This window comes from Micromys minutus (assembly GCF_963924665.1).
Source record: "Micromys minutus genome assembly, chromosome: 2".
Lineage (NCBI taxonomy): Eukaryota > Metazoa > Chordata > Mammalia > Rodentia > Muridae > Micromys > Micromys minutus.
Window position 1 is genome coordinate 96,566,712 of NC_137971.1, and position 26,818 is coordinate 96,593,529.

Below are 26,818 nucleotides of genomic sequence, written 5' to 3' on the forward strand. Positions count from 1 at the left end.
ACTTCTCCCCTCCCACTTCGGGGTTGCTACTGCCTCGTGTGACAGGGGGAATGAAAACAAGGGAAGCGGGGCGGAGAGGCGGGCTGAGAGCCTATGGGCGGGACTTACTGGATACGATAGCCAATGGGGGGAGGGGGCGGAGCTTCGAGTGTGGGCTGGCTGAAGGCTAGTTCCAGGCCTGATAGCTGAGCCGCCCTGGCTCGGAATCACTTAACTAGCTGCAGGGAGAGGTAAAGCACGGAGCCGACTGGAGGAGCGACCGAGAACAGGAGCGCTGCGTGAGTTTTCTGCGGGATCCGGGAACGGAGGCGCCCAGGAGAGAGAGAGGGAGTTGAAGAGAGACATTAAGACGCCGAAAAAGAATGGCAGGGGGGAACACCACTGTGGGGAGAGGTTAGGGAAAGGAAATGTGCGAAACGTGCGGCTGTGGCTTGGCGCGGGACCGTGGAGAGAAGTCTCTCAAAGTTTGCTGAGGGGTGTTGCCCTCTACTGAGTGTTGTGTGGCAAAACCTTTCCTGGGGAGACGGTAAATACACTTCACGCCCCCCCATAGGACTCCCACCGACAAACCAAAGTACAGATAACACCAAAGTTCAACTTGGCGAACCAATATGTCTTATTTTTACAGGAGTATGGATGAGAGGTTAGTTACAGAAGCATCAATGACTCAAAGACAGCTGCATCCCCAGGGCCCACCCCAGCATGGGTGACATTATAAAAACTGGGAACCTGCACAGCCTGCATGCAGGCAGCTCAGTGGGTTGGCACGTCCTATCCAAGTGACTGGTCTGAACCTCTTCCCAGGCAGCTCAGATGGCTTCAGCTTCTTCCAGGAAGCTGGTCTGATCTCAGCGTCGTCTTTGCAGCGCAGCTTGTCTGAGGGGCTTTTTGCAGCTCAGCTTCCTTCAGGCTGAGAGAGACTCTCACCTTTTATTGTTTACTCTAACAGAAAGGGACCTAATGAATCTGGTTAGTTTCAGGGACTTCCTGACGCTGTTTTGAGTTGTTTTACTGCCCTGTTTAATGAGTTTCCTTGTCAGATGGAAATTGTTACACAACACGGAAGACTCAGTCCCAGAGCTCTTCCCATGGATAGAGCCTGAGGTACTCTGGATCACTAGTGAGGAATTGCCGCCTGCTGGGTGACAGAATCTGAGGCACCACCCTCTCCTGGGGAACTAAGATGGGAAGACTCTGGGCTAAGCTTAGGCTCTGAGGTGGCCAGAGTCTAGATAGAGGGTGAGCTAGGGTTCTACTTAGAGAGCTGGAAGATGGCTGCAAAGCAGTAGTCTTGTTAAGAAGCAGAGTTCTACTCCATTTAAGAGTTGGATGTGGCATTCTTTCAGAATCCCAGAACGGGGAAAGTCATAAACAATGCAAAATAGAACGTGCAGCTTAGGAAACAGTATACTGTATGCTTAGGAGCTGGAAGTTTGAATTGGGCCAGACTTGAGTCCTACCCCTAATTACTTTATAACCTTCTGAGGTTTCTTTGTTACTTTGAACTTTAGTAATGTGAGATAATATCCACATCATGGGTAGTTTACAGTAGAGTGACTAGTGTAATTCTCTGCCACATTGTATGTACTTTGAAATATTCCTTCTTGTCCTGGAAGGTGGCAGAGGCAGGAAAAACTGAGTTCAGGCCAGTTAGGGCTATAAAGTAAGACTGTTTCAAAGAATCAAATATTTCTTGTTATCAAAAATATAATTTAGGTCGAATCAGCTATATTTAGCCCACAATTTATTACACTGTGACAAGATTTTAAGACTATATTTATAATTTGCATAATATCTACTTCCTAAAACTAATTTAAGGCAACGCATATTCTAATTTAAACAGAAAAATGTGTAACTGAAGAAAGATATTTTTATAGGCAATTATGCCAGGAACATGGACATTGGCTTCACAGATAAACATTAAAGTATGTTATGTGTTTCCAGGTAAATAGAGGGAAAACCATAATGAGCTATATCATTTTCATTATCAAAGAAACTTATTTTTCAAGAGGAAAGCAATTCTCTGAAAGTTGTTACCTAAAAATTATGATTCTTTTAAGATATTATTGGTGTGTATGGGGACATTTGTGCTATTTGCCTGCTTGTCAGAAGACAACTTTGTTGAATAACTTCTGTTCTCCTACCTTGTATGTATACTCCAGGGAATGAACTCACATGGCCAGGCTTCCTCTATAAGCATCTTTACTTACGGCCCATCTTACTGGTCTTTATTTTATTATTTTCACACAGGGTCCCGTGTATTCTATTATGACCTCCAACTTCCTATGTAGCCAAGAATGGCTTTGAACTTCTTCTGATCCTCCGCCCTAAACCTTCCAAGTATTTGTATTACTGATATGTGCCACCATAACCATGATCTTGTGTCTGTGTGCACAAGCATGTGTAATCCTGAAGGGAGAGCATCAGGAACCACAGGTGGCTTGTAAGCCACTGGATTGGGTGCTAGGAACCATAGGTTTTTCTGGAAAAAGACCAAGCATGCTTAGCCACTTAGCCATCTATTATTCAGCACTGGAATAGTAATTCTTAATCAGACAAACAAATCCTCAAGTCAATACTACCAAAAATGATTCAAATAGTTCTCTTTATGTTATATATATTTTACTACAGTAAGGTTTGGGGGTTTTGTTTGTTTGAGTTTCTAAGAAAATGTGGTTGTAGTAGGGTATGATGACGCAGGCTTTTTATCCTAGGACCAAAGAGCAGAAGCAGCCAGTCTCAGGGCTTCAGGCGAGCCAAAGCTACACAGTGAAACTGTCTCAAAAGGGAGAGAGACAGTACAGCTGAAGGTGGCTTGCAGTTTAAAAAAACTCTTTCCAGAGGACCTAAGGTTGGATTTCAGGACCCAGGCTTGGCTCCCAACTACCTGGAACTCTAGATTTTAAGTATCTGGTGCCCTCTCTGGCTTCTGAGGTCATCTGCTCACAGGAATAAAAGTATACATACACTCAGACACACATGTGTACTCATAAAATAATAAATGCATTCGTTATTAAGAGGAACAGTGACTGGATTGTGACTGCAAAGTTTTAACGAGTGGGGAAATGTATATTGTAGACAACCAATGAAATTGGGAATATCAAAGTAAGAATTTTGATAGCAGTCTCAAAATGAAAAATGTGGAGGTAGAGGAGAAACAAGGAAAACCTGGAGATGGTGCAGTGACTACAGCTCTGATGACCTGACATGGTAGTGGAAGAAAACTGACTCTTGCAAGTTGTTCTCTGACCTCCACAAGCATGTTGTGGCACAAGGACATTCACATGCATGCGCGTGGAAAATTGAAACAAACAAAAAAAAATAATAAAGTTGAAAGAGAGAAAATCTGACCCAGAATACATCTCTATCAGCCGTTTTGTAACAACAACAAGCCAGGCACACAATATTTGAATTACACCTTTGTGAAAGAATTTCTATGAAAAGAAACTTTGAAGGTGTTTATTACATGTTATATAAACCTTATCAGGTTTCTGTCTTGACTGTGAGCTGTGTGTTTCCTTTCTGGCAGGATTGCCATAAGTCCTGGTTTATTTCTAACTATGTATGTGAGGTGCCTGAACTCATCCTGATCCTCCTCCCTACCTCACACGTTTGGAATTACCAGGCGTGATTCACCACGCCCCTCTTCTTTCTTCTGGTTTGTGGTTCATTTGTTTGTTTGTTTGTTCCGTCAGTTTTTCAGAGAGGCTCCCACTAGACAGTCTGACTCAAACTGCACTGACCCTCCAGTTGCTACCTCCCATGTGCTGGGACCGAAGGAATTATCCACCCTACCTTCTACGTCAGCTTCTCTAGCACCTTGCCTCCCGATTTCCCACAAGGTTGTAAAATAACATCCTAAAAAGGAAAAAGGCTTTAATGTTGTGGCTTTCTTTTACTGTACTTTATTTCACAACCTCTTCCAGAGGGGACTGATAAGTAATGCTACAGTTCCTGCTCTTCCAGGTCGGAATCCGCATTCTAGACTAGAATGAGAGCTAAGTCCTTAGGCATCTGAAAGTTACATCCACCCAAAAGATGGGAGGTGTTTTACTACAAAGCAAGGTTAAGGTCGTCCCTTCACATAGTCAGTTGTTGGGGAAAACACACACACCCACACACACCCCAGACTGGAATGTAAAGATAAAATTGCATCTATTTATTAAACCTGCAATAAATTTATTGCTACACACTAACTTGCACTCAGTTGAATTTTGCTTAATGTTTGCATTATTGTTTATTGAAAACAGCAAGCTATTCAAAAGAATTTATAAATTGTGATCTATTCCTGAAGTAAACCATGGCAAATACTGAAATATACTGTCAACTCCACTATAATATGGATGAGTCTCAAAAATACATGGAGTGAAAGAAGACAGACACAGAATCCAATTCCAAGCCAGGCATGAAGGTTCCTGCCTACGAGTCATGAAGCCCAGACTAGCCTCCCATTCACTCTGTTGCTGAAGGTGAACTTGAGCTCATCCCCTGCCTCCACCTCAGAAGTACGGAGATTCTAGGTGTTTGCCATCAGGCCAAGTGCCCTTTTAAAGATTTATTTTGATTTTTAAATTATGTGTACATGTGCATGTCTGCATGGGTGTGTATACATATGGCAGTGCCTACAAAGTTCAGAGGCAACAGATCCCCCCCTGGAACTAAAGTTAACAGTTAAAAGCCTCCCGACATGGGTGCTAGAAATCAAGTAGGTCCTCTCAAAAGTAGTAAGTACTCATAACCACAGAGCCATCTCCCCAGCCCCACCCACAGCCCAACCCTCACTTTTTTGAGATAGTTATCTCTACAGCTTGCCTGGGATGTACTGAGCTCTGCCTGCTTCAGCCCTCAGAGTGCGGGATTAAAGCATGTGCCACTATGCTTAGCACCACTATGCCTATTTTCTCCCGGCCTGGGGAATCACTCTAGCAACAGCCATATCCCAAACTTTTAATCTTACAAATCATGTTATATAGTTTGGAATGCTACATAGCAAAAACCAATGTTTACGGGTATGGGCCACAAAATTATACACACACTACTTACATATTAGGTGCAAGGAGACTTGCCCAGAGCGTTCCAAGCATACCTCTGCCATACTGTTTAGCAAGTGCCTCGCCAACAAATTCTCCCAACAGGATATTTAATACAGACACAAAAAGACCTTATCTCAACACAGCATTTCCAGTTTTGATATAGTCTGCACTGTCTCATTCTTAAATACGTTTAATATAGCCCAAGCTGATAGTAGTAGTTTCAAACTGTGACTCATGATCCATTGATGTATTTTTATAATCAACTTAGTACATCAGGATGAAAATTATACTAAAAAGAGAACAAAAAATGGAAACCATCACAGTCAGTCTAGGGGCCTTGACCTAATGTATTTATTCATCAAAGAATTAAAAGGTGAGGCTGGAGAGATGGCTCAGTGGTTAAGAGCACTGACTGCTCTTAAACTAGGAATATCTGGGAACCATTTTCAACCTTATTTAATTTAGCAATATATAGGCAAGTCTGACATTTAACATATTGATGGTTTCACCTTAAAATCAGGGGCAAGACATGTATATCTGCTCAACTGTACCAATTGTATTTAACACTGAAGTGAGGTTCTAACCAGGGCAACCAGAAAAGAAAGAAAATGTATTCAAATTAGTATGGGGGAGGCATATATGGATTTATACTTTATCTTAAGTGACATGGTCTTGTACATAAGAAATCTTAAGAAATAGAATTTTAAATAAACAAAATTTTAATTAACAAGTAAGTTTGTAGGATTCTAAATAAAATCTCAGAAATCAAGTATGTTTCAGCATATTAGAAAAATAATCCAGAAAAATCTGTACATGTATCTGTTTTTTTAAATAAAGTTGTAAAAAAAAAAAAAAAAAAGAAAAGAAAAACAATCAAGGACTAAAGAGATGGCTCAGCGGTTAAGAGCATTGACTGATCTTCCAGAGGTCCCAAGTTCAAATCCCATCAACTACATGGTGGCTCACAACCATCTGTAATAGGATCTGGTATGTGTGAGGACAGCTACAGTGTACTTATATACATACATAAAATAAATAAATAAATCTTATAAAAAAAAAAAAAAAGAACAGCAATCCAAATGTGAAATTAAAAAGAAGTTCTATCAGGTTTAAGTGGGGTCATCAGTGTGGGCCCTAATTGGATAGCATAGGTGACTTTCTTCGAGGACTAGAGAACGCTCCCTATCTCCAGAACTGTGGAAAATAAGTTTCTCTTGATGTAATTAATATTTTGTTATAGTAGTCCAAGCTGACTAATGAATGGTCGTTTTATCAGTGAAGTAGAAGGAAAGCTTTTGTTTTGGTTTGTTTTTATTTGGTTTGGTTGGGTTTGTGAGACAGGTTCTCTTTGTCTCAGACTGTCTCAGAACTTGCTCTGTAGACCTGGTTGGACTGGAACATAGGCCTGCTCTGCTTCCTGCACGCTGGGATTAAAGCATGTACCACCACTGCCTGGGAAAGAGGAAAGTCCAAATCTAAGTAGTGTGTGTGGAATCCACTGAATGATGTTTTTTCTTTTTTAAATCCAGGGTAGGTATATGCACATGAATATGTTTGGAGATCTGAGGATAATTTTTTTAATTTTTTTTTTTTACATTTGTCTCTCTGTGTGTGTGCATGCAAGCGCTTGCATGCTTGTAGAAATGAGATAACAACTTGTTAGAGTTGGTTTTCTCTACTATATGGATTCTGGCAATTGAACTCAGGTTCAGGTCAGGCACAGTAGCAAGCACCTTTAATCCATGTCATCTTGCAATCCTCTAGAGGACAACTTTGTGGAGTCAGTTTTCACTTTCCATCTTCACATGAGTTCTGGGGATTGAACTCAAACCATCAGGTTTGCACAGCAACTTACTGAGCCATCACAGCCCTTCACTGACAGGCAGGAACTGGATAAAAAATGCATGACAGTAAACAGAGTAGACATATAAGTAATTTTTGAGACATCAAATTTACAACTGCAAACATGTGATCATGCTTACAGGACATAGGCTCCAAGAAAAATTACTAAGTAAGAAATTCAGGAAGTAACAGCTTCATTCCTGACAAGAAATACATAGCTGAGATGTTTGAAGGGTTCTTACAAGAATATCATGTAAGGAAGAGCCCAGAAATAAAACTGAATGGATCAGGGAAACGGCTCTTCTTTGGTTCAGAGGACCTGGATCTTAGGGGCAGTTCATCTACTTGCAGAAGAATGTTTCTAGTATCAACACAGTATGAGGATAGGAGTCCGATGGACCTGGGTTCTAATCACAACTCTCTTGAAGTTGTTCAACCTTACAGTGTTACCTTCCATATCCAAAAGTGGACATTGCAGTGTGTTTATGTCCTTTGCAATATTATTCTGAATTTTGTTCATTGTTGATATTAGTATTATTATTAGGAGAGTTTACACATAAGCTATAAGAATAGTCTGGGGGTGGTTGACACAGGGTTTCTCTGGATAGTCTTAGTTGTCCTGGAACTTGCTCTGTAGACCAGGCTGACCTTGAACTCAGAACTCAGAGATCCACCTGCCTCTACCTCCCAAGTGCTGGGATTAAAGGCGTGTGCCATCACTTCCCTGCTATGAGGATGGATGTTAAATGTTAGTTTCAAATAACCTTTGTAATGTTTGGTGTAACGTAAATGTAAAATGGGAGCTGAAGATATGACTCAGTGGTTAAGAGCAATGGCTGCTCTTTCAGAGGGCCTGGGTTTGGTGTCCAGCACTCAACTGCCTGTAACTCCATGTCCAGGAGTCCTGACCCTTTTTTCACCCTCTATAGGCAGCAGGCATGTGTATGATGTACAGAATTGTGTGCAGGCAAAACACCCATACGCATACAATTTAAAAATGAGTAATAATGGGCATGGTAGTATAGAACCCAGAACTCGGGGTGAGATAGGTATATCTGTGAGTTCTAGACAGAGTGGTCTCTATAGCAACTTTGGGTCCAAGTTCTGCTCCAGCCATGGCTATATAGTGAAACCCAGGAGAGGGAGAGTGGGAGAGGGTGGAGGAGGAGGAGGGAGGGAGGGAGGAAGAGGGGAACGGGAAAAGAAAGAGAATCAGAGAAGCTTCTGCCTTGGATCTAGACACCTGACTGGGATAGCAAAGGAATGAAGAAAAACAGTAATACGAAAGAAATGATATACATAAAGATGGAAGAGCTGGGCTCAGGTGAGCTGGGCTCACTCTGATGAATCTGCACCAACTACCTCGACACCTCAGGGTGGGGAAGGAAGGACAGCTAGTCTCTGTAGGAGAACGGGAAGAAGGGAGAAAGCAACTAGGTTTCTAAGTTTTGTACATGCTGACTAGTGGTCTGTAAATACTTATACTTGGACAAGGAAGAAGACTACCAACTTCCTGTGAGTCTGAGGCGTTGGTCCTTAGCATGCCTGTGCCTTTGCTCACTCAGCATCCTCCACTCTCTACAGAGAGGAGCCATCAAGATGGCTCATCAGATAAGAATGCTTACAGTTCTTGCAAAAGACCCAAGTTAGGTTCTCAGCATCCACAAGGTGTCTCAAAACCATCTGAAAACTCTAGTTCACTGGTTCTCAGCCTTCCTAATGCTGTGACTGTTTAATACAGTTCCTCATGTAGTGGTGGCCCCAACCATTAAATTATCTTGTTGCTACTTTATAACTGTAAATTCTTCTACTGCTGTGAATTGTACTGTAAATATCTGATATGTAGGACATCTGATCTGTCACCCACAGGTCACAGTGAACCTATGCTTTAGTTCCAAAGGGTCCAGTGCCCTCTGCTGGCCTCTCTGCATGCATGAGCTACACTTCCACTTCAGCAGGCATTTGCACATGCACATTGCGAAGATTAATCTGTTCTAGAAAGAACAGGAAGCAACACCGGGAATGTACATGGGTATAGAAAGAGTCCCATGAGAACATAGCAAGGTATCCGTTTGCAAACCATAAAGAGGCCTCACCGGGGACCAACCTTGCTGTCCTCATAATCTTGGATTCCAGCTTTCCAAACTGAGAAAAGAATTTCTGTCCTTTAAGCCACTCGTGGTCTTTTGTATCCCAAGCCATAACACATTCCTCAAGACACAGACATCTTCTGCTCATACCAATTTACTATTTCCCATAAGTCATTCTATTGCTTCTCAAAAGCTTTCTTGTGACAGCTCAGCAGGTAGAGGCTCAGCAGGGAAGCCTGACTACCTGAATTCCATCCTGGGATCCCACAGGTGGCAGGAGAGAAGCAGTTCCTCCGTGATGTTCCAGCCTCTACATAGGCATGGTCTGTGCACTTACACACACACACACACACACACACACACACACACACAGCAATGCTACCTTTGCCTTCCAAGTGATGGCATTAAAGGAGTGAGTGCACCATGATGCCTGGGAAAATGTGTTTTCTCTCCTACAGTACATGCGTTTTACATTTGTCTTCCTCTCACTGTGCTCAAAGCAGTAAGCTTATCTTCTCTCTTGTGTATTTTGCAATAATTATTTAGAAACTAAAGTAGTAAAGTTGCATTATTAGTTAATGTTATTGGGTAAAAGGATGAGTTTGTAATTGTCTTTACCAAAGGTTATGTACTTTAAGGACAGAGAGGTAGAAAACTGCCAAAGCTATGTAGAGGCAGGGGGATCAAAAATCAAGATTATCCTAGAATCAAACCCAGTTTGAGATTCACTAGACCCTGACTCAAACAAGCCTGGTCCTCGGTGCATGCTGTTAATCCCAACACGTGGGAGACAGAAGCAAGTGGATTTCTGTGAGTTCCAGGCCAGCCTAGCCCACATAAGAGTTCCAAGACAGCCAGAGGCACATAATAGAGAAACCCTGTCCCAAAAAGACAAAACAAATCCAAACTCTCTTAAAATTGTTACAATTACACTTTGAGCCAAGAGTTCTGTGTTCTACCAACGGACCCATGTGTGCACTGAAGAGTGAACTGAAAATCCTACCTGTTTGTACTAGATTTCATATCTGCCTGGCCCCCTTCTGCCTCTTCTCTCTTTGTTCCTGTGATTCGGCATTATCGGTGTGGAATGTTCCAGTGAATATCTACCCAGGTCTTCGCAAGCATGAGCTCATGGCTTCTGGTCTACTTGGGATACATGGAGAGTTCGTGTCACTCTTGAGAATTTCATCCTCTCTGTGTGTAATATACATATTATGCTCCTGTACATATCAGGGAGTGTTGTGGACATGTATACATGTAAGTGTTCACGTCACCAGTTGCCCTCTACCTTATCTTTTGAGAAAGGGTCTTTCACTGAATCTAGACCTTGAGAATTCAGCTAAATTAGCTGGCCGGCGAGTCCCAGGGATCCTCCTGCCTCTGCTTTCCCAGCGTGGGGATCACAGGTGTGTGTAGCCACGCCCAGATTTTGCTCTGTACGTGAGTGCTAATGACCTAACTCTGCTCCTCAAGTTTGTACATTGTCTTAGGGTTTCATTGCTGTGAACAAACACCATGGCCAAGGGAACTCATACAAAGGACAGCATGTAATTCGGGATGGCTTATAATGTCAGAGGTTCCGTCCATTATCATGGTGGTGGGAAGCATGGCAGCGTGCAGGCAGACATGGGCTCGAGGAAACTTTTCTGCAAGCAGCCAGGAGGAGGGTCTCTTTCCACACTGGGTGGAGCTTGAGCACTAAGACCTCAAAGCCCACCTACACAGTGACGAATTTCCTCCAACTAGGCCACACCTCCTAATGCCACTTCCGATGGGCCAAGCATTTGAACTAGTCTATGGGGGCAAACCTGTTTGAACAGCCACACACATCAAGCACTTTACTGACTGAGCCATTCAACCATCTCTCCCTCGTGGAGAATTTCAGTCCTAGTTCACCAGTCAGTTGCTTACTCCGTAGCAGCAGGAAGCCTATCTGCTTCCGTACTCCTACACTGAACTTAGGTGCCTACAGAATCCTCATAGAGAATTCCCGGGAGCAGAACTAACCCAAGATTCGGTGTTTTGCAGAAATAAGCAGTTTATGGTAGAGCTTTAATTTTATTTCTAGACTGACAAATAATTGTTTTATAAGCAAGGTGTTAGAATTTTCTTTCGTTTTTTTTTTTTTTGTTTTGTTTTTTTAATTTACTCATATAAATGCGTGTCTGTGTGGTTATATGTCACCTGTGTGGGTGCCTTTTGAGGCTGGTGAGGACACCGGATCCCCAGAACTGGAGTTTCCTGCAGTTATGAGCTGCTCAACATGGGTACTCCGAATTAGGTCAAAGAAAAGAACCCGGTGTTCCCATGTCCTAAGCTGTATCTCCAGCTTGGATTAGGCCATGTCACCTCTTCATTCCGTCAGACTGGAGCAAAGAAAGCATCACTCCCAAACTTCGTCTCTAGTGAAATATCCTGAGATTACCTCTAGAGTTTTGGAAATAATTTGTCACATTTGCTTTCTGTGCTTGCATGATTCAGCTCCCAAGAACAATATATTTTAGGGAAATAATCAGTTAAAGCCTGTGTACAGAATAGAGTAAGACTCCTGTTAGAGAAGGGTACCTCTCACTCTCTCAGGTTGTAGACAATTGGGGCTTTCTATCTCTGAGTTTTGGAGCAGTTCCAACTTTCCTTGGTGGCTGACTTAGCACCTTTTTTTTTTTTTTTTTTTTTTTTTTTTTTTAAATTTCAGATTTCAGCTCAGTTACTTATGGCTTCCCCGAAAATTGCCTCCCTCTCTTGGGGACAAATGAAAGTACAAGGCTCTACCTTAACCTATAAGGATTGCAAAGTTTGGCCAGGAGGCAGTCGGGCTTGGGATTGGAGAGAAACAGGAACTGAGGTAAGGCTCCAGTGACTAGATTGGTTTACGCTGCAGGCCGCCAAGCAAGTAACTTCCAGCCTCCTAAGCAGCCAAGTCAGTCTCTCCCTCTTCCTTGTCAAAGGTATGTATTGCCATTAAACTCACCCCTTTGAAGTGCACAATGTAAGGCTGAAAAGATGGCTCAAGAGTTAGGAGCACTGGCTGCTCTTCCAAAAATAACTGGGTTCAGTCCCCAGCACCCACATGGCTGCTCAGGACTGTAACTCCAGTTCCAGGGGCTTTGACACCCTCTCATACACATGGGAGTAGGCAAAGCATCAATGCACATAAAACAAAAATTAGTCATTTAAAATACTTGTAATGGACCCCAGATTCAATTCATATTCATAGGTTTGTAGAGTTACTATTATATTAATCCCAAGAGATACTTGTCACTCCCCAAAAGCACCCCGTGAGCGCCCAGTTTCGTTTTTTCTGTCTCACCTCGAGCTCCTGACAGAACTGATGCTTTATTAAATTCCACACTTTTATTACTCCTTTTCTTTTCTTTCTTTCTTTCTTTTTTTTTTTTTTGTTTATTTGTTTGGTTTTTGGTTTTGGTTTTTTTTCAAGACAAGGTTTCTCTGTGTGGCCCTGGCTCCCTGGCTGTTCTGGAACTCACTCTGTAGACCAGGCTGGCCTTGAACTCACAGAGATCATCTGCTTCTGCCTCCCAAGTACTGGGATTAAAGGTGTGCACCACCACCATCAAGTTAAACCCCTCAGTTTTAAATAAATGTTATGTTGTGGGGGAAAAAAAATCACAGAATTTAGCAAGTTTCTTATTTTTCTCTTATTTTTACATCCTAACTGCAGTTCCTCCTCCCTCACCACCTCCCCCTTCTCCAGATCCACCCCTGTCAGCCTTCCCTCAGATTAGAGCACACCTCCCAGGGACACCAAGGAAACACTACATTAACAGACTACAGTAAGACCCCCCGCACACCATCACATCCGGGCTGCACAAGGCAGCCCGTTAGAAGGAAAAGGGTCCACAAGTGAACAAAAGCGCCAAGGACAGCCCCCGACCACACTCTTCAGATTCCCGTGGGAATACCAAGCTACTCAGCCTTAACGTATATGCAGAAGACCTAAGTCAGACCCTTACAGGTTCCTGGTCAGTTGATTCTGTGGGCCTTGTTCTCATGGTGTGTCCCTGACCCCTCTGGTTCCTCTGATCCCCCTCCTCCACAGGTTGTCCCGAGCTCGCCTAATGTTTTGTTGTTGGGAATTTAGTCCTTAAGGAACAAACTTTAGCCCAGATCAGCCATGCACCTTGAAGTAAGGGGTGGGCATTTCAAGTTCCTGATGTGTGGGCCTTATTACCCCAGGCTCACAGAGGCAGGATTTAGACCTAGCGTGGTTTGGTTCTGAATCTTATGTGCTACCCCAGAGGACCTCCCATTCCTGAGAGTGCTGCTCATAGGTAAGCATGCCACAGCAGACCATGTTTGACCTCCCCTTATTAGTAGAACCACGGCAAAATTGTTCAAAGTGAAATTCGGGGCTCCTGTAGTCCGTGGTTGTGGGTGGCTGAAATCACTGGAGAACTGTTACCAGAAGTTTCACAAGACTGTGGCAGGAAAGCAGCCAGTGCCTGGTAGAGTAAGAGATCGGTGAAGAGGCTGTTCATTCAGGTGAGAACATAGCTCAGTGTCAACAGGGGATAGTCCAACAGTCCTGTAACCTTCACTCACAGAGTCTACTTTTAACACAATGCAGCCAGCTGATGGTTCTCCTATCCATTTATAAGCCTTTCATTCTGGCAGAAGGGGGTGGGTTTTTGAAAGCTTAATTTAGGCATATTTCATTTTCAATTTGATTGTAAAATGTCTGAGCCACAAAGGATGAAGTCCTCTTGTTTGGTTGCTATAATGGGTAGTAGACAAGACACTGCTCTACAATAGCTTTCCCCCAAGAAAAACAGTGAGCCTTACAACCCTGGACTGTCATAAAAGCCTCCTGATAATGAATGGAATTGTGCTCCATGGGAGTCTCGGTAGTTGTCTTGAGGAATTGGAAGCATAGAGGAGCCGAGGGCAGTTTGAAGATGCGTGGTAACGGTGTGATGCTCCAACTCCAGGTTTCCACACCTGAGAGTAATTACTGCCAAAGCCTGGATCCACGCGCTCCTGCTGCTGTTTTATTGCTCAGTACAGGATGCTGTGGGCCTGCAGGACAGCAGCAGCAGCAGCTGAATTCATCACATGTGTTCCACAGATCCAGCAGCTCCGAATGGCTCTGGCCAGCCACAGCTGGTTCTAGTCTGAATCTCCAGATTACAGTCTTGCACTCCTTAGAGCCCACACTGAGTTTCTCCAAGTCGGCGTGGCCTTCTTCCATGACAGTTACAACAGTGAAACAACGTGAACCCTAGGAGTTTGGGAACCACCGCTCTATTCAAAACAGTTTGTTAAATGAAGCAAACACCCAATAAATGCATTTATTGGAAACACATTTAAGGAAGGTAAAAGCTCCCCAACCCTGATCTGTAGTTCTCTTAAACATTCGCTGTGGTCATAGCTTCAGGAAAAAAAAATGTAAATTATTGGGCTGGAGAGATGGCTTAGCAGTTAAGAGAACTGACTGCTCTTCCAGAGGTCCTGAGTTCAATTCCCAGCAACCACATGGCTCACAACCATCTGTAATGAGCTCTGATGCCCTCTTCTGGTGTGTCTGAGAAGCTACAGTACTCACATACATTAAGTAAATAATTTTTTAAAAATGTAAAATTATATTTACTAAGTTCAAGGTGGATCTAGGATTGATCACAGAGTATGGGACTAAAAAGAACATCTGGTCCAATTCTTTTATAGTCTTTAATAAAAAGTTATAATCATGGGGCTGGAGAGTTGTCTCAGGGATTAAGGGCACTGGCTGCTCTTCTATAGGTCCCGTGTTCAATTCCCAGCACCCACATGGCAGCTCACAACTGTCTGTAACTCCATGCCAGGGGATCTGACCCCCTCACACAGACATACATGCAGGCAAAACACCAATACACATAAAATAAAAAATAAAGAAATCATTTCAAATGTATAAAACAATCATGTAGATATGTCCCTGTTCAACTTTGCCTTTCACATTTTTTAAGTAATTTCAAGACATTCCAAGCTGGGGCCGGACAGATGTCAGAGGTTAAGAGCCGTTGCAGTTGTTTCTTTTTCAGAGGACCTGGTTCTGAGTTCCAGTACCCACGGGTGGCTCACAACCGTCTAACTCCATTTCTCAGAGAGCTGACACTGCTTTCTATCCTCCACAGACACTATGCGCATACTACACCAATATTCATGTAGGCAAAGCACCTACTCACAAATATTCACAAACATTTTAACTCAATTCAATTTTTATTTTGTTTGTGTGCACAAGTGTTTTACCTGCATGTATGTCTGTGTACCACTTGCATGTAGTATTCACCAAGACCAGAGGGAGCCTAGGATTTCCTGAAACTGAGGTGTGAGCCACCATGTGGGTGCTAGGGCTCAAAACCAGGTCCTCCCAAGGAGAAACAAGTACTCTAGTTTGTCTGTTTGGAGGCAGGGTCTCACTGTGTAGCTCTGGCTGTCCTGGAACTCACTCTGTAGACCAGGCTGGTGTCAAATTCACAGAGATCCGATTGCCTCTGCCTCCCGGGTTCTGGGATTAAATGTGCGCTACTACTCCCAGATGCAACAGTGCTCTTAACCAGAGCTATCTCTCCAGACCATTAACTTATTCTTTAAAAATTATTTATTTATTTATATGAGTACACTGCCACTGTCCTCAGACACACCAGAAGAGGGCATCAGATCCCATTACAGATGGTTGTGAGCCACCATGTGGTTTATGGGATTTGAACTCAGGACCTCTGGAAGAACAGTCAGTGCTCTTAACCACTGAGCCATCTCTCCAGCCCTTAAGTATCTAACAATCTAATCCTCTCAATTTTTTCTACTCTTTGTAAGAACAGAGAAACTGGAAATAATCCTCAGAGTCTGTCCCAGGATGATGTACTTTTGTGCCTGGTGTTCTTTTCTATAATTACAAAGCGATGATTAAAGTCGGGAACCTAGCAAATACCACAGTCTAACATACAGGCTCTATTTAAGTTTAGCTGTCAGAGTGTTGACATGTGCATTGTTAACTTGTTCCTCTTTATTGCTGAGTAACAGTCCATCAGAAACTTGTAACAGATCAGTTTACTCAGGGTTGATGATCGTCTGTTACAATGTTCTCAACTGTAGGCAACTATGAATACAATACTAAGAACACTAAGAAGTACTGTGTGAAGCCAGGCCTGGTGACGCATACCTTTAATCCCAGCACAGGGGAGGCAGAGGCAGGAGGATCTAAGTGAGTTCCAGGCCAGCCTGGTCTACAGAGTGAGACCCTGTCTTGGAAAGAAAAAGAAAGTTCTGTGTAAACATGAGTTTGATTTCAAGATTTTAAGATAAACACTTAGGAGGTGTGATTGTACTTTTAACCACTGGCTCATCTCTACAGCTCCTAGGTTTGTTTTCCTCCATTTTAATGAAATTTTATTCTGCCTCCTCCATCTTGGCCCTTTACCTTTCCAGTGGAGGGAGAGGAGAGGCATGGAAAGAGATTTTGCTATAAAAGTGGAACTTACATAGGTCAGTTACTGGGTTTAGCACAATTCTGTTTAGTCATGGTTTGTTGGTTGGGTTTTTGAGACAGAGTTTCTCTGTGTAAACCTGGCTGTCCTGGAGTTCAGTCTATAGACCAGGTTGGCCTCAAACTCGGAGATCCACCTGCCTCTGCCTCCCAAGTGCTGGGACTAAACCACCCAGTTTTATGTTTTATTCTTTCAAGCCTCAGGGAGGTTGTTCCTTGGTATCAGAGCCCAGCAAAGTGCTCATTATAGCACTATATATCAGTGTGTCATCTTAATCAAGTTGTATATTTTTCTGAGTGTCAGCTTCCTTATCTATAGTAGGACAGTGGAGGTCTTTGTGCTTACCTTTCCTTTTTTCTTTTCTTACATTGTCTTTTTGTTTTTTGTTTTTGAGACAGGGTTTCTTTAGTTTCCCTACATCCCCAGCCACAGGATTCTTGTTTCTTAAATTGAAATCTTAGCATGGTGTGCAGTTTCTGTCTTCTTTGAGCACACCTGTTATTGTGCCTGAGTCATACCAAATACTTTTTTAATTATGTGCGTATCTGTGTATAAGTGTGCCCATGTGAGTGCACAGGTCATAAGAAGGTATCAGATCACCCAGAGCTGGGGTTATAGGCAATTGTGAGCTGTTGAGTGGGATGAAGCAGGTCCTCTTTACAAGGAGGACATACTCATAGCCCCTGAGACATCTTACTTGCTAACACTGCTCCTCATCCCACTGGGATTGTAACATATGTAACATCCTGCTGGCCATTGTAACATACGGCTAAATCCCAACACACCATAGCTAGAGACAGGACATAGACTGAGCTTAATGAGCTCTGCCCCAAACAGAGGGGCGGGGTTGGAGAAGAGAGAGCGTCCGTGTTCCTCAGTCCACTTGGACGCAGCTCTGTATCTCCTTTGTTGTTTTCATGCCCAGGGTAAGAGACTATGCTTGGCAGGAGTAAACCTCAGTGAGCTGTTGTAGCATGAGCACCATAAAGTCTGCCGTGGGGGCTGTTGAGAGGGCTCAGCAGCTAAACGTTTGCTGCTCTTGCAGAAGACCTGGGGTTTGGCTTCCATCATCCATGTGACAGCTCACAAATGCCTGTAACTCCAGCTCCAGTGGATCAGATGCCCTCTGCTGGCCTTGGTGGCCACCAGGCACACACCTGCTGCATATGCATACATGAAGGCAAAACACTTAAAGAATTCGTATTCATCTTAGGCATACACTTAAAATAAAAGGTGTTTTAAAGAATTGGGTTGTGAGGAAAGATTGGTACCTTTCTGCTCTCTCCTCCATATCCAGCATTCTCCTGGAGTACAGCCAGCAGACGTAAAGGAAGTTGCTGAGAAGGGTGTGCAGACTCTTGTGATTGGCAGAGGAATGAGTGAGGCCTTGAAGGTAGGTTCTGATGACCAACACTCCTGTGGACAGTCACTTGTTCCCCAGACCTTAATTCTGTTCTATATTCCCTCCACAGTTCAGCTCTAAGTATCATGGCCTCTCATTTTGCTGAGCAATGTGTGGCGTAGGATGAGTAAGACTTCGTACACTCCACTTTGTCGGTGCTGGGCTTTCCAAGTCTCTACGCCCATCCTGACTGTGTTCTCTCAACTATATCTCACAAATACCTCACAATTTTTCACCTTATGTGGTTATCAGATCAGTGGGTCAAGTGAGTCAATCACAGGGATCACTCAGGGTAGTGCATTGTTGTTTAAATTATCACTGTGTGAACATTAGAGTGCACACACACACACACACACACACAATCACAGGGATCACTCAGGGTAGTGCATTGTTGTGTAAATTATCACTGTGTGAACATTAGAGTGCACACACACACACACACACACACACACACACACACACACGGGGTGCCACTTGGCTATGTGTTCTTACAGAACTGCACTTAAACATGGGGTCCGATTTTAGATGAAAAAGCCATTAAGGGGTACATAACTATAGTTGGTCTTTGAACATTTGGGCCTCTTGCCTCTATATCCTGAATGCTAAGATTACAGGTATGCATTATCACACACAGTTCATGCCATACTGGGGATAAACTCAGGGGTTCACACATGCTCGGCAAGTACTCCGCCAACTGAGCTCTATCCCCGGTTTATCAGTGTAGCCTAGTTTTGACGGGATCTTCTTTTGCATCCCCAGCTCGCCTGGGAATTGCTGTGAGCCTCTTGCTTTCCTTCCATGTGCTAGAAGAAGCATCAACTTTGCGCCCAGCTCACTACTTTACATTTTTATAGTATATTTTATGGTATCCCTTTTTGTTTTCTTTCAAGTTATATTTTTTGCCGCATTCAGAAAATAGATGTATACTTCATTTGTAAAATAGTACATACTTACTGTAAAACATCTAGGAGTCAGTGAATAACTCAGAAAGATGGAAGAGCTCTTTCCCCCACAGTCTCCACATAGAATTCATACTGTTTCAGTCCTTTGTGTGCAACTCCATATATGTTAACACTGACACATACAAACTTTGGAAGATTCAGCCCTGTCATGTTTTGGTAGTTTGAATATGGTTGGCCCAGGGAGTGGCACTATTAGAAACTGTGGCCTTGTTAGAGGAAATGTGTCAGGAGGGGGTGGGCTTTGAGACCCTCCTCCTAACCACCTGAGAACCAGTCTTCTCCTAGCAGCCTTCAGATGAAGATGTAGAACTCTCAGCTCCCCCTGCACCATGCCTGCCTGGAATCCGCCATGCTCCCACCTTGACAATAATGGGCTGAACTTCTGAACCTGTAAGCCAGCCCCAATTAAATGCTGTCCTTGTAAGAGTCGGCCTTGGTCTTGGTGTCTATTCATAGCAATAAAATTCTAAGACGGAAGTTGGTACCAGGGACTAGGGCATTGCTGTGACAGGCCTGACCATGCTTTTGGTTGGAAGAATGTGGATTTGGGGACTTTGGATTTGGAAGGCAGTGGAATGCTTTAAGGCTTAATGGGCTATCCTGGTAGGAATATGGAAGACTTTGTTGCTGAGAGTGATTTGAACTATGCAGACCTGGCTCAAGAGGTTTTCATAGAGAACAATTTCAGAATGTGGTCTATAGACTGTTTTTGTGGTATTTTGGTGAAGAATGTGACTGCTTTTTGCCCTTACCTGAAAAATGTACCTGAGGCTAAGGTAAAGAAACTTATATTAATTGCATTGGCAAAAGACATCTCATAAAAGCCTAGGAGGGTCTTTGTTTTTTCATGAAGAGCATTTTGAACAAGTGTAGAAAACTTAGAAAGAAAAACTATAAAATGTATGATTAAAGAAATGTATGGTTCAAGTAATAATAAAGGGACACCAGGAAATTAAATGGAACTGAATCCTGTGTTCAAGGAGGTAAGGAAATCAAGGGAGTGATGATCTCAGGGTAAGACCCCACCCAGCTAAATTTACTGTGTGTGTTTACAGTCAAACAGGAAACAGTTTGGAATTTTAATCTGGAATGAACTATACTCCAGGGATGGAGGGCACACTGTGATCCAGATCTTTAGGTTGGAAGACACAGGCTGTTGATCTGGATATTGAACAGTGTCCCTAAAGTGCTTGGGTCTAGGCACTGAGGTGCACGCCTTTAATCCCAGGAGACAAAGTCAAGCAGATCTGTAAATTCAAGGTTAATCTCTAGAGCAAGCTCCAGGTTTGCCAAGTTTAGGCAGTGAGGGAATTGGAAAACAAAAAGCTGGTAATAGAATATGGGGGAGGGGGGATTTCAGCCCCAGTAAGCAACAGAACTCAGCAGCTTCAGAAATGTGGCACTGGCTTTACAGTGAAGAACAGAAGTGATTACTGTGACAATTGATACGTGTTAGCTGGAAATAGAAAATTAACAATAACTAAGAGACCAGTGAGTTCAAGGCTCTTTCCCACTTCCTCTTCTATTGGATTCAGTGTATAGGTTTTATGTTGAGGTCCTTGATCCACTTGGACTTGAGCTTTGTGCAAGGTGATAAATATGGATCTATTTTCATTTTTATACATTCAGACTGCCAGTTAGACCAGAACCATTTTTTGAAATTGCTTCCTTTTTTCCATTGTATGTTTTGGCTTTTTTGTTGAAGATCAAGTGTCTATATGTGTGTGGGCTTATTTTTGAGTCTTCAATTCTATTCCATCGATCAACCTGCCTGTCTCTATACCAATACCATGTAGTTTTTGTTGTTGTTACTGTTTTGTTAAAGCACTATTGCTCTGTAGTACAACTTCAGGTCAGGGATGGTGATTGTCCCAGAAGTTCTTTTATTGTTAATTGTTTTTGCTATCCTGGGTTTTTTGTGTTTTATATGAAATTGAGAATTGCAGTATCCATGCTTGTGAAGAATCGTGTTAGAATCTTGATGGGGATTGCATTGAATCTGTAGATTGCTTTTGGTAGGTTGGCCATTTTCACAATGTTAATCCTACCAATCCACTGGCACAGGAGAAATTTCCTAAACAGAATTCCAATGGCTCAGGCTCTAAGATCAACAATTAATAAGTGGGACCTCATGGAACTGAAAAGCCTCTGTAAAGCAAAGGATACTGTCAATAAGACAAATCGGCAACCTACAGATTGTGAAAAAAAATCTTCACCAACCCAACATCCTATAGACAGCTAATATCCAAATATATAAAGAACTTAAGAATCTAACCTCCAAAAACCAAATGACCCAAATTTTAAAATGGGGTACAAAGCTAAATAGAGAATTATTAACTGAGGAATATCAAATGGCTGAGAAACACCTAAAGAAATGTTCAACATCCTCAGTCATCAGGGAAATGCAAATCAAAACAACCCTGAGATTCCACCTCACACCAGTCAGAATGGCTAAGACCAAAAAGGCAAGGATGTGGAGAAAGAGGACCACTCCTCCATTGTTGGTGGGATTGCAAACTGGTACAACCAGTCTGGAAATCAATATGGGTGTTCCTCAGAAAATTGGAAATAGTTCTACCTGAAGACCCAATTATGGCACCCAAAAGACGCTCCAACATATAACAAGGACACATGCTCCACTATGTTAATCAGCCTTATGTATAATAGACCGAAGCTATAAAAAATATCATAACCCCAAAAGACATACATGGTATGACAAATGGACATTAATCCCAAAACTCAGAATACCCACAATACAATTTACAGACCATATGAAGCATAACAAGAAGGAAAACCAACGTGTGGATGTTTCAATTTCTTCCCACTTAGAAGAAAGAACAAAATAATCACTGAAGGTAGAGGGAGGGAGAGTCCAGGGTAGGAGAGGGGAGGGGGGGAAGTGGGACAGATTTAGGTAGGAAAAGACAGGAGAGAAGTCCAGAGGGGTAGAAGAATGAATAGAAATATGAAGCAGTGGGAGGTGGGGACCACTAGAAAGTCCTAGATAGCATGGGATAGCTGCTGAGGAAAGCTGCTATCAGGGAGCAGAACCATCCAAAGAGAAAGAACTATGCTGTAGTTAACACAGCAGAAAGGAGTTGGAAAACTGAAGAATACTTTGACATCAGACATTGAGATGCAGAGGTAGTAGTTTGCCCAGCTGGTCTCCTCCTGTCTTGCTTTGGGGTTACAGTTAAATGATTGGATGAATCTCAGAAGACTTTCAAGTTTTAACATTCTTGAGACTGCTATAGACTATGGGGACTTGGAAGTGTAATAAATGTACTTTTTATTATGCTATGGCTAGATATGGCCCCCACAGACTCATGTATTTGAACAAGCCTATGGGACCAGGGAGTGGAACGTGGTGGTTTGAGTATGCTTGGTCCAGGGAGTGGCACTATTGGGAGGTGTGGCCTTGTGGAGTAAGTGTCTCACTGTGAAAGTGGGCAATGAGACCCTCTTCCTAACTACCTGGGAACCAGTCTTCTCCTAGCAGCCCTTAGATGAAGATGTAGAAGTCTCAGCTCCTCATGAACCATTCCTGCTTGGATGCTGCCATGCTCCCACCTTAATGATAACGGACTAAATATCTGAACCTGTAAGCCAGCCCCAATTAAATGTTGTCCATGTAAGAGTTGCTGTGGTCACGGTGTCTGTTCACAGCAGTCAAACTCTAAGTCACATGTGAACAGGATCGTATCATATACATTGCTCTGTATTCCCTCTTACACTGTGATAGACAGCTGTACACCTGAGTATATAGAGACCTACATAATTATATCCTTTCTATAAATGCCCTGCAATTCTATAGCTACTGGTGAAGACACTCTTTATAGTGTAAAGTTTTAAACTAGGGGCTGGTGAGATGGCTCAGGAGTTAAGAGTACTGATGCTCCTCTGGAGAACCCAGAGTCAACTCCCAGCACCACATATGGCAGCTAACAACTGTCTCTAACTCTAGGTCCACAGACTCTGACACCCATCCTCTTCTGGCCTCCATGAACACTGGGCACAAAGGTGATACACAGACATTCATAAAAGCAATACACGGGCTGGAGAGATGGCTTAGTGGTTAAGAGTTCTGACTGCTCTTCCAGAGGTCTTGAGTTCAAATCCCAGCAACTACATGGTGGCTCACAACCATCTGTAATGGGATCTGATGCCACTTTCTGGTGTGTCTGAAGACAGCAATAGTGTGTGTGTGTGTGTATATATATATATATATATATATATATATATATATAATTTTTTAAAAAAGAAAGCAAAACACACAAAATTAGAAATAAATAAACCTAAAAATTTTAATTTAAGTTCCTTTTTTTCCATTATAATAGTTTCTCTATATAAGGCTTTTGGTAACAAACTTTTCAAACTAAGAAAATATAGGGCATATTTAAAAATATTTCACTTAGCTCTAGAGATTGAGCTAAAAAATATTCAGGATAAATCAAAATTAATATCCATTAATAGTTGGGTGCAATTTCTGCTGCAGAGAGAGAACTCAGTTAATAAAATTCTTGCCTCACAAGCACAGTGACCTGTGTTCAGTTTCCCAGGATCCTCAGCAGCTATGAGCCCTTGAGAGGACCCACAGGATGACTCCCAACCGTCTACAACTACAGCTCTAGGGATCTGATACCCAATTCTGGTCTCCACAGGCAACCTATGTGGTGCACAGGCACACACATGCTGCAAAAACTCAAATACACAAAATTTAAGTATCTGTGACTTTAAAAAATGTATTGATTTTCTTGTACATGTTTATGCTGTCTTACCTGCATGAACATATTTGCATTATGTATTGCCTGGTCCCTGCGGAGGCCAACAGAGGCAGATTCCCCGGACTGAAGTTGTTACGGTTGGGAGCTACCGTGTGGACACTGGGAATCAAACCTTGATAAGTGCTCTTAATTGCTGAGCCAACTCTCAAGCCTGACTTTTAACTGATGGTGGTAACAAAAACCTTGTTTGCTTTGTTTATCTTAGTCTTCAATGTCTCAAATAATGCCTAAACTATAGAAAATAGTTTAGTCATAAATTTAGGTACAGGTATGATTTCCCTGTTTGTTTGTTTGTTTGTTTTGAGACAAGGTCACTGTTATTAGGCCCGGCTCTCCTGGAAAGCATTCATTGTGTACACTAAGCTGACCTCAAATTCCCAGAGAACACAGAGTCTTCAAGTGTATCTGTATACTAAGTACATCCCAAGCCCACAGCCAAGCACCATACACATAAAATAATAAAATCTAAAAAGTCATTTGTAAATGAAAAGAAGCAAATTAGATACCTTCAGGTAATAAGTACTATAAACAAAATGGTGCCTTGGGAGAGGCTGCTTATTAAGATTAGTCCAGACAGGCTGCTCTGAGAAGACGTGACTTTCGGAGTATATGCGTATCAGTGGCATCCCCATACAAACTTGTGATGTAAGTATTGCAAACCGGAGGGTTCGACACTTGTAAAAGCTGGTGGAAGGTCTTTTGGTTTGGCACATGGGAAAGTTCGAGTTTAGACTTAAGCTGAACTGATCAAACTTTAAAAATTTACACAGCATGGGATAGGCACCATGTTAGACATTTTCTATACCTTAACTCAGTTCTCACAACAGCCCTGTAGACAAGTTAGGACTTGATCTGATTTATAAACACAGGAACAAGTCCCGGGTTTGCCTCCTTGCTCAGAACCAGTGCTAGAAAGGCCTTATCCCAGGCTGACCCACATATCCAGCTCTTCCCTGGAGATAACGGGAGGATGTAGTGGAACACCTGGGAACTTGACAGTGGCCCCTTTTCCCCACACTGGCACTGGGGAGGGAACACAGGGCCTCGTGCAAGCTCATGCACTCTGAGCTGCTGCAGAGGCTCTTCTGAAACTCACTGGGGCTCCTGCCTAATTTTCAAAAGGCGACACACCGGATGACTGAGAAGTGACAGGTGTCCTGTCTGATTCTGTAAAGTGCACTTGCCTTGTACTGGGAAAAGAGTTCTGAGCTCCTTGCCCCCTTCTCATTCACCTTTCCTTCTTTCCAGGTGCCTCCCTCGACTGTGGAGTACCTGGAGAAACAAGGCATTGCTGTGCGGGTCCTGCAGACAGAGCAGGCAGTGAAGGAGTATAACGCCTTGGCTGCCCAGGGGGTAAGGGTAGGAGGTGTCTTCCATTCCACCTGCTGATGGAGCCTACAGAGAACAAACCTCCAGGCGGCAATGGCTGTCTTACCATTGTCCACCTCAGCCTCTCCTGTGTATTCAGGACCTATGTTCATGTTCTTGGGACACACTGATGGGAGGCTAAGGCAAAATCTTGCCCTCCAGGTAGCTTAAATCAGAAAAGAGAGATCTGCTGATGTTTAATATTGTACTACGTATTAGGTTCAAAGTACAAACAAAAATAAAGGTTGAAACCTGAAGGACAAAGAGAAAGTTGAGAGCATTGAAGACCTCACCATAATTGGCGCTTTGGAAACTTTGGCTATTTTTGGTGGCAGGGGATGGGGTGGGGGGTGTGTTGAGACCAAATCTCCCCGGAACTTAGTACATAGACCAGGCTGGCCTCAAACTCAGAGATCTGCCTGCCTGCCTCCTGAGAGCTGAGGTCAAAAGTATGCACCATCTTGCCCAACCCAACTATTTCTTAAAGCACTTTATATGGTAGACACTGTTGTAGGTTCCAGAGAAATAGCAAAATGACTTGTTTTCATGATACCAGTAAATAAGCACAGGCTGTCTATGAAATCGGGTATGAAAAAGAAGGGTAAGATGGATGGAGAAGGCTTTGCTTGCATGGTGAAGGAAGGCCTTGTGCAGTCGGCATGAACTGGAGTGAAGGAGCACTAACCGGGAAGATGGCCGCAGCCAGGCTGACTGTCCGAGTACCTGACTGTGGGCCTTGAGCCCAAGAGGTCTCAGACCCCTAAATATAAAATGTTGGGGCTGGACTAGATGTCTGTTTAGGGTTTCTATTGCCGTGATGAACACCATGACCACAGGCTCAGACAGTTCTCTTATTTAGTGTAACAGGCGGCCTCTGTGAAACCTCAGCGTAGTTTGAGAGAACTTTAAACTGTCACCATCCTTGTCTTTATTATTTTTATTTCTTAAAATTTTCCATGTATGGATGTTTTGTCTGTTTGTGTGCTTGCACTGCATATGTATGAGAGGCCAGATGAGGGTGTTGGATCCTGTGGAGTTGAGTTACAGTGCCCTTAACCTCCAAGCCATCTTTTTCCCCTTATTTCTTCCTTGTAAAAGAACTATACAACCATAGTGTAGTGGCAGGTAGCTGTAATCCCAGCATTCCAGAGGCGGAGGCAGAAGGGTTGAGCTTGAGGCCAAGCTGGGCTCCTTGGCGACTTCCTGGCCACCTGGTCTACAAAGAGTCTGTTTCAAAATTACAGCACAAGGAGTCTGGGGTGGGTGTGGGGGCAGGGGAGGCTGTGAGTGCAGGCTTTGTTGTCAAACAGCCATGGTTTTGAAATACAATTCTCTGCTGTTCTCTCCGAGCTCCGCTGTCAGGTTGGTAGTACCTGCTCACTGTAGGTGTTACAGGAGACAGTCTACAGTAACTCCTAGCTCATTGCCCAGCATGTGGTAAGGACTCAATAAACCACAAGCATCGCTGTCGTCATCATTCCCTTCGTGGAGTCACTGTAAACCAACGAGTCTCATCTTAAGGCTATGGAATAGCCTTTTATTAGTTTGCAGGTTTATAGAATGTGGGAGCCCAAAGGAACTATTCATTTATTCAGCAATTATCTCCCACGCCCAGTTACTGAAAACCTGTCTACTAAGTTTCTGAGGACCAGTTCTGGCTGGATCTTAGGAGTCTGGAGAGGTACAACTTATAGTTCTTAAAGATATGTGGCAAAGGCAGGCAGGGCAATGCACCGTTGTAATCCAGAACTGAGGAGGTGAGGCAGGAGAATCACCACAAATTCCCAGCCAGCCTAATCTATGTAGCAGGTCAGCCAGGGATAAGTAGCAAGATCGGAGTTACAAGATCTGGTGAT

General features: G+C 43.1%; 1 protein-coding gene across 1 annotated transcript; it reads left to right on the forward strand.

The window, feature by feature from the left end:
• Nucleotides 1–158: 158 nt before the first annotated feature.
• Nucleotides 159–25,213, forward strand: AAMDC (adipogenesis associated Mth938 domain containing). Its single transcript, XM_080911112.1, has 4 exons — nt 159–278; nt 11,661–11,810; nt 17,744–17,839; nt 24,843–25,213. The coding sequence occupies exons 2-4, from the start codon at nt 11,679–11,681 to the stop codon at nt 24,981–24,983; spliced, it is 369 nt and encodes a 122-aa protein (XP_080767238.1). The 5' UTR covers nt 159–278; nt 11,661–11,678; the 3' UTR covers nt 24,984–25,213.
• The last annotated feature ends 1,605 nt before the right edge of the window (nt 25,214–26,818 follow it).

Excerpts from the sequence above, each read along its gene's own strand:
- AAMDC (XM_080911112.1), top strand. The coding sequence starts at position 11,679 with ATGGCTTCCCCGAAAATTGCCTCCCTCTCTTGGGGACAAATGAAAGTA. Across the intron at positions 11,811-17,743 it reads GGAGAGAAACAGGAACTGAG|CATTCTCCTGGAGTACAGCC; the intron begins GTAAGGCTCCAG and ends CTCCATATCCAG. Across the intron at positions 17,840-24,842 it reads GAATGAGTGAGGCCTTGAAG|GTGCCTCCCTCGACTGTGGA; the intron begins GTAGGTTCTGAT and ends CCTTCTTTCCAG.